Here is a 16,729-nt window from a genome sequence, read left to right as displayed (position 1 = left end):
GTTTCATGGAATTTGATTCCTAAAGTGATGAGGGAAACGGTCATTAAGAAAACTATTGTAAATATCATTGGGGTCTCGGGTTCTCGAAAAAAAAAAAAAAAAAATTTTACTCCCGGCGAACCGACGTTTAGCACCGTGTGACATCAACGAGAACTCGACGGTTAGATCTTGTGAACGCCATTTGTCTCGGAAGCCGGAAAATTGGTTTCATAAACACAGGGTGCCGTCGAGGGCGTTCTGCATCGGTCGTCTTTCATAACGATCTTTCAATAAGACGCGGACGAACGGGGACGGCTGCATAAACATAAGACTTTTTCCGCCTGACATGAGGACAAAGTGCGAATAGACGAGCGCTTTTGAAACCGGGGAAGCTAGGCTAGCTTTAAAAGAAAAAAAGAAAAAAGAAAAAAAAAAGAAAAAGAAAAACTTCCACGATCGAATCTGCATGATTCAAAGCGGAGATAGTTTTCGTTTGAGATCGCGGATGCTCGCGCATTCTAATCCCGCACCGTCATAAATCTCCTCGAAATCACTAAATAATGAAATTACAAAGATGACCAAGCAATCTCGTCCCTGCGTGCGTCGAGAAAACTACTATCCTGCTCGCAATTCAATCGAAAAATCCTAGACGTCTTAGAGCCTCGAGTTCTCTGCGGCTTGAAATCGATTCATGCGATCTGCGCGAGGCCCGGCGCATGCAGGCGTATAAACGCGAGTTTTATATAGCACGTTTATATGATATCAATTTATACCGCAGGGATTCTCCTATTTTTATTCCGCCGATATTTGCAGTGTGCGTTAAATTTACATTGCGAGTCGCGCTGCAAGGGTCGGCCGCTAATTGTCACATTATTGGCTGAATGACCGCCGGGCGGAATTAATAAATAAATATATGCCAATTAATTACCGCTGGACGGCGCGCGGTGTTAAAAATTATATGAAAACTTCTGTAGGCGCCCGGCCGCCGGTTGGGAGACGGTATCCGGCTTGCATTAATGCGCGATATTAATATAAATGCGCTTTGGTTAAGTAAGAGAGCTTCTAGCGGCCACAATGCGTGGGATGAATCTCGTGAGAAAGGATGCCGGCCGCGCGTAGAACCGGTTTCGCAATTATCCCTAGAGCTTTCTAGCTGCTAAGTGATTTTTAATTCGTTCGGACAGTCTCGTTTCAGCGAGTGGTGCCGTCCGCGATTTTTCACAAAAGCCGCGACCGTATCTCGGGGATTGTTCTCGCGTGCGCATTTTATCCGCGCGCTGTAATGATACGTTTTCTCAACGATACGGCCGATTATCCGCATTATCCGCGGTATTTCGCGATTGCGCGCGTATCTCGCTTCATTCAGCCGATGAAGCCGTTCTTGTAAATGCATCCTCGCGACCGCGTATTGCGATAAATGATACGTACTCTCAATAGTCTCCTCGAGACTGTAATTTACACGTTCTTTCGATAATGCAAGATATCCGCAGCCATAATGCGAGTCGATAACGATCGAAAATCTACGTGCCTGTGCATTAACTCGACAATCGTCGTTTAATAGCCGTCGGATTTAGTTCTTTACAAATATACGTAAAAAGATAATCGATATATTTTACTTCTTAAATATGAATATATCTTTTTTTTAATTATCTATAGTTATTAAATATAAATACTAAATTAATCTGCCCCCCTTTTTTTTTTTCTTTTTTTTCTTCCTTAAACGAATAAAGATCCGTAAATTTTCTCATCAATTTTCACATTTCACCACTCGTTCTGGCTTAATTCGAAAAACTCGTTTAATGAAAATATGGGTCACGCTTGCGTTCTCAAATTTCTATCCATAATGCGACGAAAGCGCGTGCTAAGAAAGGGGTTGAATCGTAATGATTTCGTGGCACCGGGAAGGTCCTATGATCGCCAGGTTAACCGTATGCCGTGAATGCCGACCGTCGATTCTGATGGAAATCACCGTCCCTTATGAAGTCAATTTGTAAACAAGTAGAACGAGCCGGATCTAGCGAGATGGGTTGCCGATGGAATTGGGGACAGATGTGTAGGGACAGGTTGTAGGCCCGATAGGATTTTCGTCCTTCGAAGTTACGCGAGCGCGTGTTCCTTCTCCGGTTTACCCGGCCGCTTTCCGTATGTCACGGCAGGTATAGGGTTGAAATGCCGGCGTTCTCTTCGTCTAACGTGTTTACGTATATTTTCTTACGCCGTGGACCCTTCTCGCCGCGCGCAGGCCGGAATTTTTTTTACGGCTGCCTTTTAATTCGAAACATCCGTTCTCTCGTTAAACAGAGATTAGTCACGTTGTTGAAGCCTCCACGAATTTCTCATTTCCTGTTTTAGACGCGCGGTTTCGTCAGTTTACATCAATTAATACCACGGGCTGATTATGTAATCAGCTGGCGATTTAATCATCCGATATAAATCTGTATTTTCTTTTAAAATTGTAGTCGATATTAAAAATAAATTAAAAGTTTTCAGAGAGTGAAGATCGATAGCGCGTTCCGCTTATATCCGCGGAAATTACTCTTTCCGATAACTGTCCATTTTTTTTCTATTTTTTTTTTTTTGCGGCTTTCAGATTAATTATTAAAGCTAGTTAATTTCTATGCGAATACACTTACAGAACTCGATTTACTCGCGTCGTCTTTAAAACAGCGATGTACATACCTGCAACAGAAAAGAAGATAATCGATTAGAATAAAACGTGATTGATTAAACGAATCCTTATTACAAAGTATTAAAGTATAAAAATCTCGCTTGCGTTTCATATTTAAAATACAATTAAATATTTATGAGCGGTAAAACTTAACGTCATCGATAACTGGTAAACCGTCGAAGAGAAATTGCTCTCTGAATTTAGTGTAACGCGGAAATCTACATTCAATAATTACGCCATTGCGTCATAATAAACCGAACGCAATAAAGCCCAAACAACGATTAATTAAATACAAGGGACTAATTCCCTGCCAACAAACGCACATACGCGTGCAATAATATCAAGTTCGCGTTACAGGCACACAGTAGAACAGGCAGAGAAATAGATCTGTTTAAAATAAATTATCGTTAAATGCACGTAGTCGCGCATTCGTAGCAATAATTAATTACCGCGTTTTAACACGCTTCCGGCCGTTCGCGAGGAGCCACGATAAAGGAAGGCACATCGGAGGGGGTTCAACTTGCCCCTCAGCGGCCCCGAAATGCGACGGTGATTTATATTTTAATCGAGCGCTGTCGATCAAACTGCGCCGACTTCCATTTCGCTTCTTTTAATTCACTTGGTAATTAAGCGCTCGCGCGCCATGTTTCCGCACATTTAAAACTTTACGGCGACTGAAATGGCGAAGTTCGGAATGGCGCGGCGCACGCTACTTCCCTTCTATCTTAGGCATCATTAAATTTAAGGGTATTTAAGGGGCGATGCATGTTCAGTCGGGAAACTTTAAACTTTCTTTTTCTTTACGCGGATGACTTACGCCGCCACCCCCGCGGTGTCACCATCAATCTTTAGGGGCGGGCGAATAGCGCCGAGGGTGCACGAGAGGCGCCTATAGCTTCTCTCTCAATTTACCCCACCGGATAGTTGCTCCGAGGTATCCTCGACTCGCGAGGTGACGTGTGTACGCACACACTTACGTGCGAGCCACCCGATACGCGCCAGATTAAAACACACCCTCGGTAATATCAACTCGGCGCTTCGGCCGTTACCGGTTATTACGTTCTCCGCGAGGGACATTCCGTCGACTAAATAAAAAAAGATCCAAGCTGATGCACACGGGCGAGTGCACGGATGTCTCGAGAACGGTAAGAGATGACGAAAGAAATAGGGGAAAGGGGAAGAGACGTTAACAATTGATTACTCACGCTGTAACACGTGTGACGAAAAGGGTGAGCTAGAAGTGGAGATTTAAATCGACATAAATAAGCTTCGCGGACTAAGTCTTTTATTAAACTTACGGAGGGCTACGCGTGACACCGATTATTGCGCACGTATGATATACTTCGATCGATTTCGGATGAAACGTAAAATATTATTTGCAGTCGGCGCGGCGTTAATTTGTCGGCGAATTGAATTTTAACCGGTGAGCGTCGGACGAAACGCGGGCCCCGTCTTCTTAATCGATCGCCTCAATCGAGCGTAAATTTCGCACGGTCTACGGTTTCGGGCTGGTAGTCACGTCGATATTAATGATCGGCTCCGGTATTGCAAATACTCGGTCCTTCCACTATCTCCTCGGGCGGCGGCGGGGGTTCCGGAGTTACAACTCCATGTAATTATCTGCAGGCAGGGTGAATGCTAATGGGAAGAAGAGAGACGGGCTGAAGACGCGCGGGTGAAGGCCAGAGTCGGATCATCCGTTGGCGAAATACCATCTCCTCCTAGCCTGACCTGACCTTAGGAGAGAGCAGCCAGTCAAGAACCTTCTTCGCCTTGCCTCGATCTCGCGCGTCTCCTTCTCATAAGAGAGCGGCTCTCTAAGAGCCTCCCACGCGCGAACGAACGGGCGAGCGATCTCAACTTCGGCGATTGCCGTAGCACAATGCACCTGCACGTGCATCGCGCCGAGAAACTTGGAGAGCATCTCACGAGCCCCGGCCGTGTAGCAGGTGACTGCCGGCACGTACATAAGTTATTCGCATTGAAATACCTCTTGGAAACGGTCTTGAAAGAATAATGAGCGCCATCGAGGGGGATTAAAGTGACCCGGGTCGGTTATGTATCTGCATATACGACGAAATTGAATTCACCCGAGATATGGCCGGTCCCGCGCGAGGAAATTACAAAATTTTTCCGCGTGCGCGTGTTAGAATTCCCTGTCGTTCCCCCCCCCCCCACCACATAGCGATGTGTTATGCTGTGCATCCGAATCGCGCGACTTTACGCCGGCAAACGTAATATTTCGCGAGTCGTATCCCACGCCGCTGGGATCTATCTCGGAGCAGCCTCGCAACTAATTTCATGGAAACTGGATATTCTTCGCGGTAGAGTGATTTGCTCTAACAATTTATTTTCGCACGCCAGAAACACATAAAAACGCACGCGCGTTCCCGTCATTTTTGCGAAACGTCAAGGTCAGCTAGACGTCTCTTTTGTGATCGCGCGAAGATTAATAGATGTCTCCTATTGTGATAAATGGCTTTTTTGAAGGAACAGTCGAAACGACGATAAACTATTCGTGGAAACTTAAATGATGGTCCGCAGACGAAACATGTCCATTATGATTCATAATCGGAATTCGCTCAGGTACGTCACCGTCTCCGTAAATTTTTTTTTCTCCCTCCCCTCCCTCTCTATTTTTTTTCATAACCACGCACAGGTTGTTTAACAAAATTGAGCCTCCCACGAATTCCTCGGGCCTCCGGCGACTGTCATTACCGGCAGGTAGGGTGAACGAAACCGCCGCAAATTATCATGATCGTTTGGTGCCCTGCTAGCAGCACGATCGATTTGCGGAGCACATCCGCGCTTCACATGATGTATCCCCGAACATCACGGCGGGAGGAAAATTGCTAAAACGGCGCGTATCGCTCATCGTCCACGCGAGTCCCTAAGCTCCCGCGTCCGTGATTCATCGGCACCTACGAGTTCACCTAACAATCACGCGATACCGGGGACGTTTTTCTCGGGATCGTTGTCTCATCGGAAAGGTGCTCGTTCGTTGAACGGCGAGTACATTTATTCCGCGTGCCAACGATTCTGGCTGGCGATCTTGCATCATCTTGTAAACACCGTTTTCCCCCGCGGAAAGTTCTGCAGAAAACAGCGATCCGTCTAGTCGGCCGTTTAAAGTCTGGTTATAACAGCCGGGTGAATTAATGGAAATGCACGTCCGGTGGAGCGGCCCGATAGACGTATGAGAAAGACCCCGAGGGCTCGGCCTCGGATTGATAAAGGCTGCTTTTAACCCTTAACTGGTATTCCCAGTACGTCTTAACGATGATATATGACGTGACAGGATCACGCCTGACCTTGATGGCCGAGCAACGAGGATAAATGGAGCCGTATACTGTTTAGCTAGGTGCTTTCTCTCTCTCTCTTTCTCTTTCTTTTTAAATAATGATTAAGAGTAGAGTGTCTTTCGACAGCGATACTTAGACAATCGGCCGAGATTCGCCCCACGGCGCGAAAGAGAAATAAAACGCGAGTCGTCTTACCTGAGCGACACAAAAGTTCAAAAGCCATTTGCACGGAAGCAATGTCTCCAGACATTTCTTGCGACGTTTCTCGGAAGACGTTCGTTCTTCAGACGGTGAATTTACATACGACAAATAAGATCAAATAATTGCCGATTATGAAGATAGATAGACACGTCTGCGTATTCAACAGGTGCCGCCGTAAGTACGAGTTGTTCCTCTTTTTTTTCTCCCTTCTTTTTTTTTTTTTTACTTTCACTTTCACTCGTCTCGTTCGCCTGTATTATCCCTCGTTGTCACAACACCGAAATGCGAGACGCGAAGAAGCGGGGACGGAAGGAATTACAAGATCTCGTCTGGCAAATATTTGCACGATAAACCGCGAGAAATGTCATTCCCAGAGGATCACGAGTAATTGCCGCTGCGGAGCACACCGTAGAGTGACTCGTTCTCTACCGGGAGCGTACACGAGACTGGACGGCCGATCGGGTGCGAAGAGTCGTCTTCGCACAGCCCAGGATGGACCACACACGAGGGGGCCCATTGTTTCGGATCAAGCTGGGATCGCTCGGCGGCGTACGCGAGGATCGTCAATAAGACTCGTTGAGACGTGCCTCCGTACTTGTTGTCGAATTAACGTCGATTAGTATGCTCGTTAGGCAAATGCTGAACCGCGACGATTCACGACGGCTCTTCGGACTGATTGAAATTTGCATTCGGCGTCTTCGCTGGCTACCGGCACGAAAAATGACTCTATTCTTCCATACTAAATGCCGATTTAATTTATACGCACAACGAACAAAGCGTTCTCATTAGTGAAATATTTTCCTTGGAATATTAAAGATTGTCGGATTTCTATAGATGATTAGAAATTATATCATTAGACGGTCAGATAAAAAAGATTTAAAAAAAATTAAACAAAAAAAGAAACAAACACCGATTTTAATATAAGCAAATTCATGCAAATCTTCGACTCAGGATTTCCCTTTTTTTTTTTTTTTTTAATCAAGTGGATTGCATACTATTGAATACGAGAACGAAGAGCAATGTATACACTCCGCGATGCATCATTACGAGAATTCATACGTAGGAGAGAATCCGGGGACAATGAGAATAATTTCAGGAGGAGAGCGATCGGTTTAGTTACGGTGGATGAGTGTCTCTTTGGCGAAGAAAGGCACCACGCGAGGAGGGAAGTCCACGTTTTATCCACGGGTAGGCATTTTGACGGATTTAACGGTCCCATTTCCATTCTTCGAAGATCTTTTTACCGTGCGATATATATACCGATCTACTCTCTCGTAATCGGTTTTGCGAGGCATTGCGTGGCATCTGCCTGCGAGATTAGTGCACGCGATCGAAGCTTTCAGCCTTCTGAAAAATTTATGAGCCGCGCGGGATGTAAAGCGAGGGAGAGAAAGAGAAAAAGCCGCGTGATCAATAAGTATCGAAATGCGTCGATTTATTGTACGTATTCTATTGCACGTATTCTATTGCACGTTGCCGGAATGATAGTTTTAGGTGTTTAACTTTAAAGTGTAGGCTCTCTTCGTATAAAAATTTTTACAGTCGCACAATACTATTTAACGTTTTACGGCGTCACTAATAAAAAAAGAATTTAATTTAGAATTTATCGTTGTACGGAAAGGAGTGCGTGGTTAAAGCTTTTTTCTAAAGTTTTATTTTCAACAAACACACTAACGAAATTATCGTCATCGGAGAGTGATTTTTATCGCGTGGAAACACCGGCGAAATCTATTTCCCCAAAAAGACGACGCGCAGCCAGCTCCGATGGCGACAGATCGGCTTTGTCGACGCACAGCGACTGTTGGTTGCCACCAGCGTCCTGTGAAACGTGACGGAACGGACCCGTAAAACCGGGGGCGACGAAGGAAAAGGGTAAAAATCGTTTGGATTTCCCTCCTTGTCGACCTTGCGCGCGATTTTCCACGTAGCGAAGCATGCTCGAACGGTTGCATCGTCCTTCCCGAAATAAAAGGGCGCATTACTCAATCCTTTCGGTGCTACCACCCGCCGTCGTTCCTTTGGGGAGAACAATAGAAAAAAAAGAAAAAAAAAAAGAAAAAAAAAAATATCTCAACTTCCTCTTCTTCCTCGGCTGAACGAAAATCGTGAAGCAACTTAGGCTCCACGCCCCATTTGCCGAGTCGTTTCCGTAAATAGCTAATGGCCGGAGTATGCTACCTCCAACGTGGGTATCGTGTTTCTCGAAAGGCGAGCTTGGACTAACTGACTCTCCGTTCTTCCTCGCGTCTCTTTCCTCGCACACGTATTTTCCGTTTGTGTTCCTACGTCTCGCGTCGTCGTGCGGCTCTCGCAACGACTATTAAACGCGTTCGGGAACATTACGCTGTTCCATAACTCAGAGCGTTCCTCTAAATCCTGCTTTTCACTTTACAACGCGAATTCGAAACGAAGAAACGTGTTAAGCATTAACTGCATTCAGGCGCATTTAAGTGACTTAAGGGAAGCGATTTCTCTTTTTCCCTTTTTTTCTTACAAATGGGAAATCTTTGTGGAGAAATCTATTGAAAGAGAATCTTTCCTACGGATCATATACGGTTATTATATTTTACATTCTTGTCTTTCGTGTTGCTCGTTTACTCTGGCGAGCTAAGAATGCACCTCGTAACATACATACGTGTAAAATAAAGATGAAATTAACAAAATAAGAATGACGAAGCTACCACTCATCGGTGCGTTTTCAACGATCGTTAAACGGATCCCCGGGCCTTTTGCGAATACGAGCGTCTTAAAATCCGTGTCGTCTTGAGAGCGTGGGGTCGAGAGAGAGCTCGGCGGGGTCATCCAAAACTGCCAGCTGTTCGTGTTCGAAGACAGCCGCGGAGAAGTGACGAGAGCGCGAGGGGGATGGCTATCGAGGGAGCTGACACAGAATCATATAAAAGGAAAAGAAAACAATGTGCGAACTTCGCAATAAGATGCAACCCGAGATAAAGTCCTGGCACCCCCGAGGAGGTCGATCGGGCTCGCAAGCCCGAGTTATTATTACCAATGGCGCGGTCCTTTCGTACCAGGTGTCTCACGGAGATCAAAGGGAAAACGGTGACTGGGAGTTCCGCAGTCTGGAACGTGTTACTCTTTCAACGCGGGGCCTGTCGACGTTAATGGCATCGACATTTCGCGAGCGGACGAGTGTCTGCCGGGACGGCTCGATCGACAAGGAATCTGACAGATCTAACGCGCGCAATACGTGTGTCCTCCTTTGTGCGCCGAAATTGGAACATCGTTGGTTCTGGCCCGGGCATCGGGAACGCGGGGACAGGCATCCTATATCCCATTCACGACGGCTGACCCGTGCCCATTCTCTCACCTCAGATGCATTTTATCGGCGCCCGTTAAAACAATTCCCCGGCACCGATGATGGACGGAATGGGAGCGATCACGTTCGGATTGAAGCAGTCGCGGAATTTGATCGATTATCGCACGTGCAAATTGAAAAGAGTGCGTTTTTAACACCGCTCGGCTCAGTTAAATAACTTTCATTTTTTAAATGTAATTTAACAACTTTTTTTTACGTCCATCAAATTATTCATACTTTTGTGTTTTATTATAAATTATTATAATTTATTTTATCTCGCATCGCTTTAAAATTTTACGGTTAAATATCGCTCCATTTCTTCTTCTCGAATCTTTTCGTATACATACATGAAGCAAACGAATTCGCTTTAACGTAAGGAGTTCGTTCACGTCCAATATTCAAATGCATTTTGGTCACTGCCGTTTCGTGTACGATTACACGTCGCAAAATGGAAACAATTGCCAAGCCATTTACAGGATTACCTATAAATTTTGAATGACTGATTTTGATAATAGAAATTAATTAAAGACGAACACGGGGGATATGACGATTACGGCCATTGTTTGGGCTCAGCGTCGATTTCGCGGTTCTATTACGCTTACTGGCAGCCCTTGCGCTCTAATTGCACGATATTCGCGGATCGAATGTGAATTCAATGGAGTCACTCTGCGAGTCTATTACACCGCGGAGAGATCAAACGTTCGCGCACACGATCACGGATAGGGTTGCAGCTGCCGCGCCGAGGCCACAATTTCATCGAAAACTTCGCGACCTACATACATAAAACCACTTTACGCGCCGGTGGCACAAAGGACGCAACGCTCATTCATTTTGAGTCCGCGCGCCTAGTCGTATCGGGGGTCCGTGCTCTAGCACTGCTTTGGCGACACATTTAAAAAAAGCTCGCGGGAGACCTCGCGCTGCAAAAATTTTTTGCCGAAACAAAAGTAACGCACTAGGCGGGGGAACCGGGAGGGAAAAGAAAATCCAAAGAGCTTCGCGGGTAATATGTACGTATGGGGCGGGGTCTAGAATGATAATGGATAACTCGAAGGGCCCCCCCTGTGCGAGAGCAAAAACAGTTTATTCGCGATATTTTACAGCGGCAGCCCGTTTGGCAGGAAAAAGAGAATTGGAAAACATATTGAAGAGTACACAGGGTGAACAATGTCCTTTGGCGAAAACGAGAGGAGAAAAAAAAATAGAGAGGAAGGCAGAATAGCTCTCTGTCGGAGTTTAATATTGTATATCATGCCAGAAAAGACGAAGCGCGCGAGAGAAACGGAAAGAGAGAGAAAGAGAGAGAAAAAGAGAGAGAGAGATGTGCCGCCTCGCACACATGCGACTACCGATTCGCAGTCACGCGCAGATGCGGCAATAGCATGCACTTACATGTGTACATGCATATATGCAGGGAGAGAACGAAATCTCCTGACTATCCATATGGCAGCGCAAGCGCGCGTGCGTTAACGTAATATTATTAATGACTTTTTAATGAAATAAAGCGCGCGACAGGAAATTAAGCGCTTCTCTTCTGACGCTTCTCTCCCCGCTTTTCTCTCAGGTTTTCCACCTTCCTCCGCTGGTTTATCGCCTCCTCACCACCCCTTCTTCCTCTTTTTCCTCCTCTTTCCTTTAATTTACGTCTTCCATTTTTAGTATTAACGCACACGTCGTCTTCCCATTGTTCCACAGGTTTATTTTTTAACACGACGATGCGTCCCGTTAATTTTATGAATACCCCACAGCGGCGCAAATATGAATTACATACATATATCGTTACATATTCAATTGTTGTACTTTTTGTAAAAATATTTGCGTTACATTCCCGGTATATTTTTTAAATATTTTTGTCCCACATCGTATTTTCGATCGCCGCATTGGAACGGATAAAACACCTATTTATCGTTCATTTTTACAACTTTTTTTTTTCCCTTTTTTTTTTTTAATACACTTTAATCTCGACAGTTTTAAACCTATAATTGAAAAAGCAAACGAAATTTTTATATAAATAAAGTTTAAAATGATATTTGACTAAACAGAGAAGAATATTGTTTTCGATTGACTGCGAACATTTCCGCGCTTAATGAGAAAAGGATCAAAATTTTACGCGACGGTAAGTACGCCGCGGCCTCTGCTGGCCTAAATTAAATTTTAATTATATGAGAGTTAATTAAAATTCTGCGTGTTTAATAGACTCGCGCGCGGAATGCGAATTAAAAATTTATTTCAGACGGGCTGTCTATGGCTATACGTGTTTATTAACAGGAGTATCACAAAATTAGAACTGCAGGCTTACATTTTGAATAATTACGCGGATGAGAATTAGCGGCTAATTAATTATAGCAACTCTATTACGCCAAGGACAAGACTGCGTTTGACTTCAACGCTGATTTTTATTTCAATTTCTTTCGCCGTGGAGCGCATAAAGTCAACGGGCACGAATAAAAATTTTTAAGACGTGTTAGAGAACCCGTAAACGCGTACTAATTCCCCAAGACAATTAATCTCGTGAATATGCAAACTCACTTCGGTTATTTGTTCCGTGAAACATGACGAATCGGTGTCCTTTGACCGCGGTAATGAACGTGCCAATTAGAAAGACGGATTTGACACGTGCGGGAAGAACCTGAGATAGCGCGGCGTATTTGGGACAACGTCTTATAAATGAAGGAGGAAAGAAGAGGAGAGGCACGAGGAGGCCGAGAACTTGAGGCAAAAGGCGATCGCACGCTATTTAAAGACCTCAAAGAGCGGCGATTCGACCTGCTCGTAAATATGCTCGATGTAAATCTTCCGGCGGGCCCCACAGGAAAATCCAAAATCACCCGCATGCGGGGACGCGGCCGTCATCGCTGTCAACGATGCCGGAAGTCGCTGATTTTTCACGCTCTTTACCGCGACACTCGCCGCCGTTTCATATTTTACGGTCAACATTTTCTTTCCCCTAACAAGTGTATAAACACGCCGTAATTAGACCTTGGTATTATTTGATTGTTTAGAACGACGAAACTGATTCGGATAATTATAAAGCGAAATTAATAGCCGAGTATCGCAAACGGCGATATATATGTGTATATCGTGTCGCAATGCGATATTATTTTTCCGTCAATCAATCGAACTTGGCGATGTTTACCCGTCAGATATTCCTCCGTTTAATAAGATCTCCTGAAATAATCGAAATTGGATTTTTCGAGGCGCGATAATTTTCCAGCAGCAATGAATTAATCATGGCGCCGCTGTCGAGCTCCGTCAAGAAGGAGACGCGCTCCGACCCTCTCGAGAGTTTTTCACGGCTCCAACAGGATCGTTCTCTTCTTTCTGGAGGGTGACTTGGAAACCCAAGATGGTTCGGTGGAGTGTGACGGTAAGAAAAATATTCGTCATCGTGTTCGCGAAGGAGCTGGGGGATAAGGGCGTTTCTTGCCGCTTTTCCGCTGGCGGTTTTCGGCCCGATGTGTTTCCGCAAGCGTGGCAAAAACCACGCGGGGAATTGTACGGGGTTCGTCGTAGACTTGCCATTTCGGCGGGGGTGACAGACGGGCGACATTCTTAATTTCGTCAGACGTCAACGAGAGACAGAGGAAAGAGAATCCGGCGAGAGTCACGAAGCCGGGTGGAATTATATTCCGACATAGAGGGATATTTCGGGCAAGTTATGACGTTCGCGTCTATCGAAATCCCTAAAAAAAAAGAAAAAAAACTTTCGGCAAATATATTTGAGGTGGCCACCGGTGACCATAACTACCGGTTTTGTTGAATGCAACGCATTACGTAGACAGATTTTCAATAGCGCCCTAATCTGAATATTTGCTCAGATGTTGAATCGAACTGTACAGCGATTTAATTAACTGTGCGAAGTAAAGCCCAGTTAATTAGTTGAAAGAGCTCCTTTGAAGTCTCGAGTGCTATCGAAATTGTTTAAATATCATGCGATCCACATCTTTTAATTAATCACGATGAAATAGCTTAATATAAATTATAATTACGTGTAAAGTTGATGTTAATGTAAAATGTTTGTCGTGCACTCGAAAATGCCAAAAACAAGCTGCCGGAGATTGAATGCGTTTGACGGAAAGAAATATAATTGATCAAAATAATATTAATTTTACCTATCGCGGATAAGAGGTTCCTCGACAATCTTCTTTCGGACGTTAACAATATGCGATCGCTGGTGATTAACGCAAGCGGAAATCCGTCATTTAATCAAAAAATGACAGTTATCGTGCAATTAAATATTAAATAAATCATATTACACGGGCCGGCGCAAAAGCCACGCATAAACTTTAGATACGGTATTTCAATGCGATCCTCGAATTCGCCAAATTGCATTCGTCTGCGTTCAGAAGATTTTTTCAATGCGCCGCGCGCGGTACACATGCACACCGGGGCTTTCAGATACGAATTCATGGATTTCGCCGAATGATGAAAGAGACTGACTGTTGCAGTCTTCCGCCACCCCCATCTCGTTCACCATCAATTTACTCTATCGGGTACGCGCGTTGGCCGATGACGATGGTACTAGAGAGATCGGGGTTTGGGCGTGGATTTCCATTGGAAGCAGTCGTTGACAATACCCGGGGACAATACGAGCACCGGTGGTGCCGTATGCCGACACAAAGGCCGACAATAGATTGCTAAAAAGGAAACCAAGTAAATACGAGAGCCCTCTCATCTCGTACACGGGAATTACATTAATGAAACTAACTAATGCTGGAACAATGGGCCAGGAAACTTTGCCTTGGCTATCCGTCCTGAATCGCCGGCTTCAATACCGCCCCTCCCCCCCCCCTCTTTCCCCCTCGCGCGCACCCCGGCGCTTTCCCTGTGCCCGTCAACCTGTACCATTCGTTCAGATTCGCGACGCGACCAGACGAGACGCGGAGCGACGCTTCGACATCGACGCGAAAGCAGAGACGTGAAGCATGTCGCAGCGCAGATGAAAAAACCCGCGATACGTTCGCATACTTCTTTGACAGGTGATTGACCCGGTGCGGCGCGGAGCCTCGGATTATCGATGCGCAAAAACGGAAACGACGCGAGTTACCAATACACCTTCCCCCTCCCGGTCTCGATTCCCGTATTTCTCATCGGTGTACATTAATTTTTACTACATATACGTTACTTAAAAATAATTTATATCTCACGAAAATCTATCGTACATCAAATTAAAATTATATCCCGACGTGTCACGCGCATAAATCTGGATCTTAAACGGAAGAAAATTAATTTTTCAACAACAGTTATCGATAAGAAGATAAAATAATCGACTGTGTACGGCGTTTCATACCCGTTGCCATTTTAATAGACGTCATCGGATGAATTACGAAATTGATTTGAAATTAATCACTCGGTAGAGTTAATTATAGTAACGTATAAGTGTTGCGAATTAAAACAATGATTTCTCGTCGATTCAAATAGGAGATTAACGATAATGGTCCGTAGATTATTTAGAGATTAACGATAAAAGGATTCGTAGTTATTATAGAGAAATATAGTATAATTAATGTTATGGGAAGGAAAACACGAGTATCCCTAGAATTCGTTTATTAAGCTTATTTCATTATAACTCTGCGAGAAATTGTCTTTACGAAATCCGTACGATATCAGTCGGGCGATAATTAAATGCTTTGTTAATTATTCTCGCTGGCCCATTCTACTGAAATTGGCCCGCGAGACACAATAATCGGGTAGTTCTCTGTGATTTCCAGATAGCCTTAATAGCGGGCCAGTGAGCGGGGAATTATTGCTGGCCGGATTCTTGAACCAAGGAATCCATTGAATTTCATGAGTTGCGTTTTACGCGATTATCTGTATTTCGCAACATCATTTCTATAAAAAGAATTAAGATAATTGATCGGATTTAAAGTTCCATCAAATCACGCGGAAGGTTAATGTCGCGGAAAATTTATTTTTAGTTCCTTCACCTTTTAGTGTACTTTTGTTTTATAGAAATTATAGTTTAAAATAAATTAAATTTGTTGCCGATGCGAGCAAAAATAAATTCATTTATATGGTAATGACATGTGAGCGCGTGGGCGTTTAAAAGTGAAAAATGAATGAATTTTAAACGACATTCCATTATATTTCATTTATTTAATCTTTAATCTAGTAAAATAATTGTATTTTCAAATCTAATACATACAATTATTTTTTTAATAGTTTAAAAACAATTAATTTTTCACTTGTTTTCTTCTTCATAATAACAATTTTAACGATCATCGATTATTTTTGCTCCAATTATTGTCGTATCAGTAGAAAATTTCTAAAAAAAAAAAAAAGAATTTTTTTAAAGAATTACGTTTACGTTACAAAAATATCCCTCGCGATATCTTATTTTGCTATCTCAATGTAAAAACTGATTAAAACTGGCCGAAGTTATTCACGCCAGTTAGTTGGAAATCCAGTTTATTGCTTTTTATTCTTCAAACCATTTCATACCCACGGACAGTTTTAGCTACGAATCGCTATCATAAATTGAAAAAGCAATACATTGAAATGTTATTTCCGAACCGAGATTTCTGTCTGAGGTAATTGATTGTTCAGGCGTACTATATAAAGTCAATTGAAAACTCAATCGTACGAGTTTACTGGTTTAATCGAAAACATGCGTTCAGATGGGCATATTTAGATGGACCCAGTCGTGTCATGGTACATTTGCTTGAAAGCATGCTTCTCTGAAAGGCATGATATTGTGAAAAATTCAGGTTTGCAATCTTCCGGAACTTCATAAGGAAATTCAATATCTATGACAAGCAATAACAAGGTTTGTCATTTTGTCGATAAACTGTTACCATATGTAACGTGTCCGAAGCAGAACGGAAAGCTTGCTTAAAGTGATTGAATTAGAAATTTGATAAGAACATTTTATGCATTTCTTTTAATGGAATTTATTTAATAAGAAGAGAAGTAGCAAAAGCAGTAGGAAGATTAAAATTTCATAGTTCGATAAAGATACCGAGAAGTTCCGTTCGGCTATACTTTGTAAATCTTAGTGATAAAGCGATATAAATTTTTAAAGCAATTGCTTTGCACATAAATACTTCACGACGAAGAAATAAAAGTCCATCAACGGTTTAGTATACATATAAATTTCCTTATGATAACAGTAACCGTCACTTTTCCAGATTGCGATTTGGTTTGCTTTTCACTTATTCATAAGAACTTTCCGCGTGGCTCTTCTTGCGTACATCCGGCAAATTTCTCAGCAAATGCGTTCCGCGCATCCTGTGTTTGACATTGCCAAGATATTCCCGCGGACAA

The 16,729-nt window shown here is 43.6% G+C and overlaps 1 protein-coding gene across 15 annotated transcripts in view; it reads right to left on the bottom strand.

Annotated features, from left to right (window-relative positions):
* The window catches only part of Ten-m (teneurin transmembrane protein Ten-m), a 481,599-nt gene that overhangs the window by 73,742 nt on the left and 391,128 nt on the right, over positions 1-16,729 (bottom strand). For 2 of the 15 annotated variants that reach the window (XM_070668399.1, XM_070668398.1), the window contains exon 2: positions 2,613-2,658. The exons of 12 other annotated variants lie outside the window; for them this stretch is intronic. Coding sequence is in view for 1 of the 3 variants with exons in the window: in XM_070668394.1 (XP_070524495.1) it covers positions 6,145-6,199 (55 nt within the window). In the remaining 2 variants the exon portion in view is untranslated. Of the gene's footprint in view, positions 1-2,612; positions 2,659-6,144; positions 7,269-16,729 lie in introns of those variants that run through there. One more of the 15 variants, XM_070668394.1, reaches the window with a different exon arrangement.

Source organism: Cardiocondyla obscurior, linkage group LG17 (assembly GCF_019399895.1).
Source record: "Cardiocondyla obscurior isolate alpha-2009 linkage group LG17, Cobs3.1, whole genome shotgun sequence".
In the NCBI taxonomy this organism is placed as follows: Eukaryota; Metazoa; Arthropoda; class Insecta; order Hymenoptera; family Formicidae; genus Cardiocondyla; species Cardiocondyla obscurior.
Note: the sequence above shows the minus strand (reverse complement) of the source record. Positions and strands in the feature narration are given on the sequence as shown.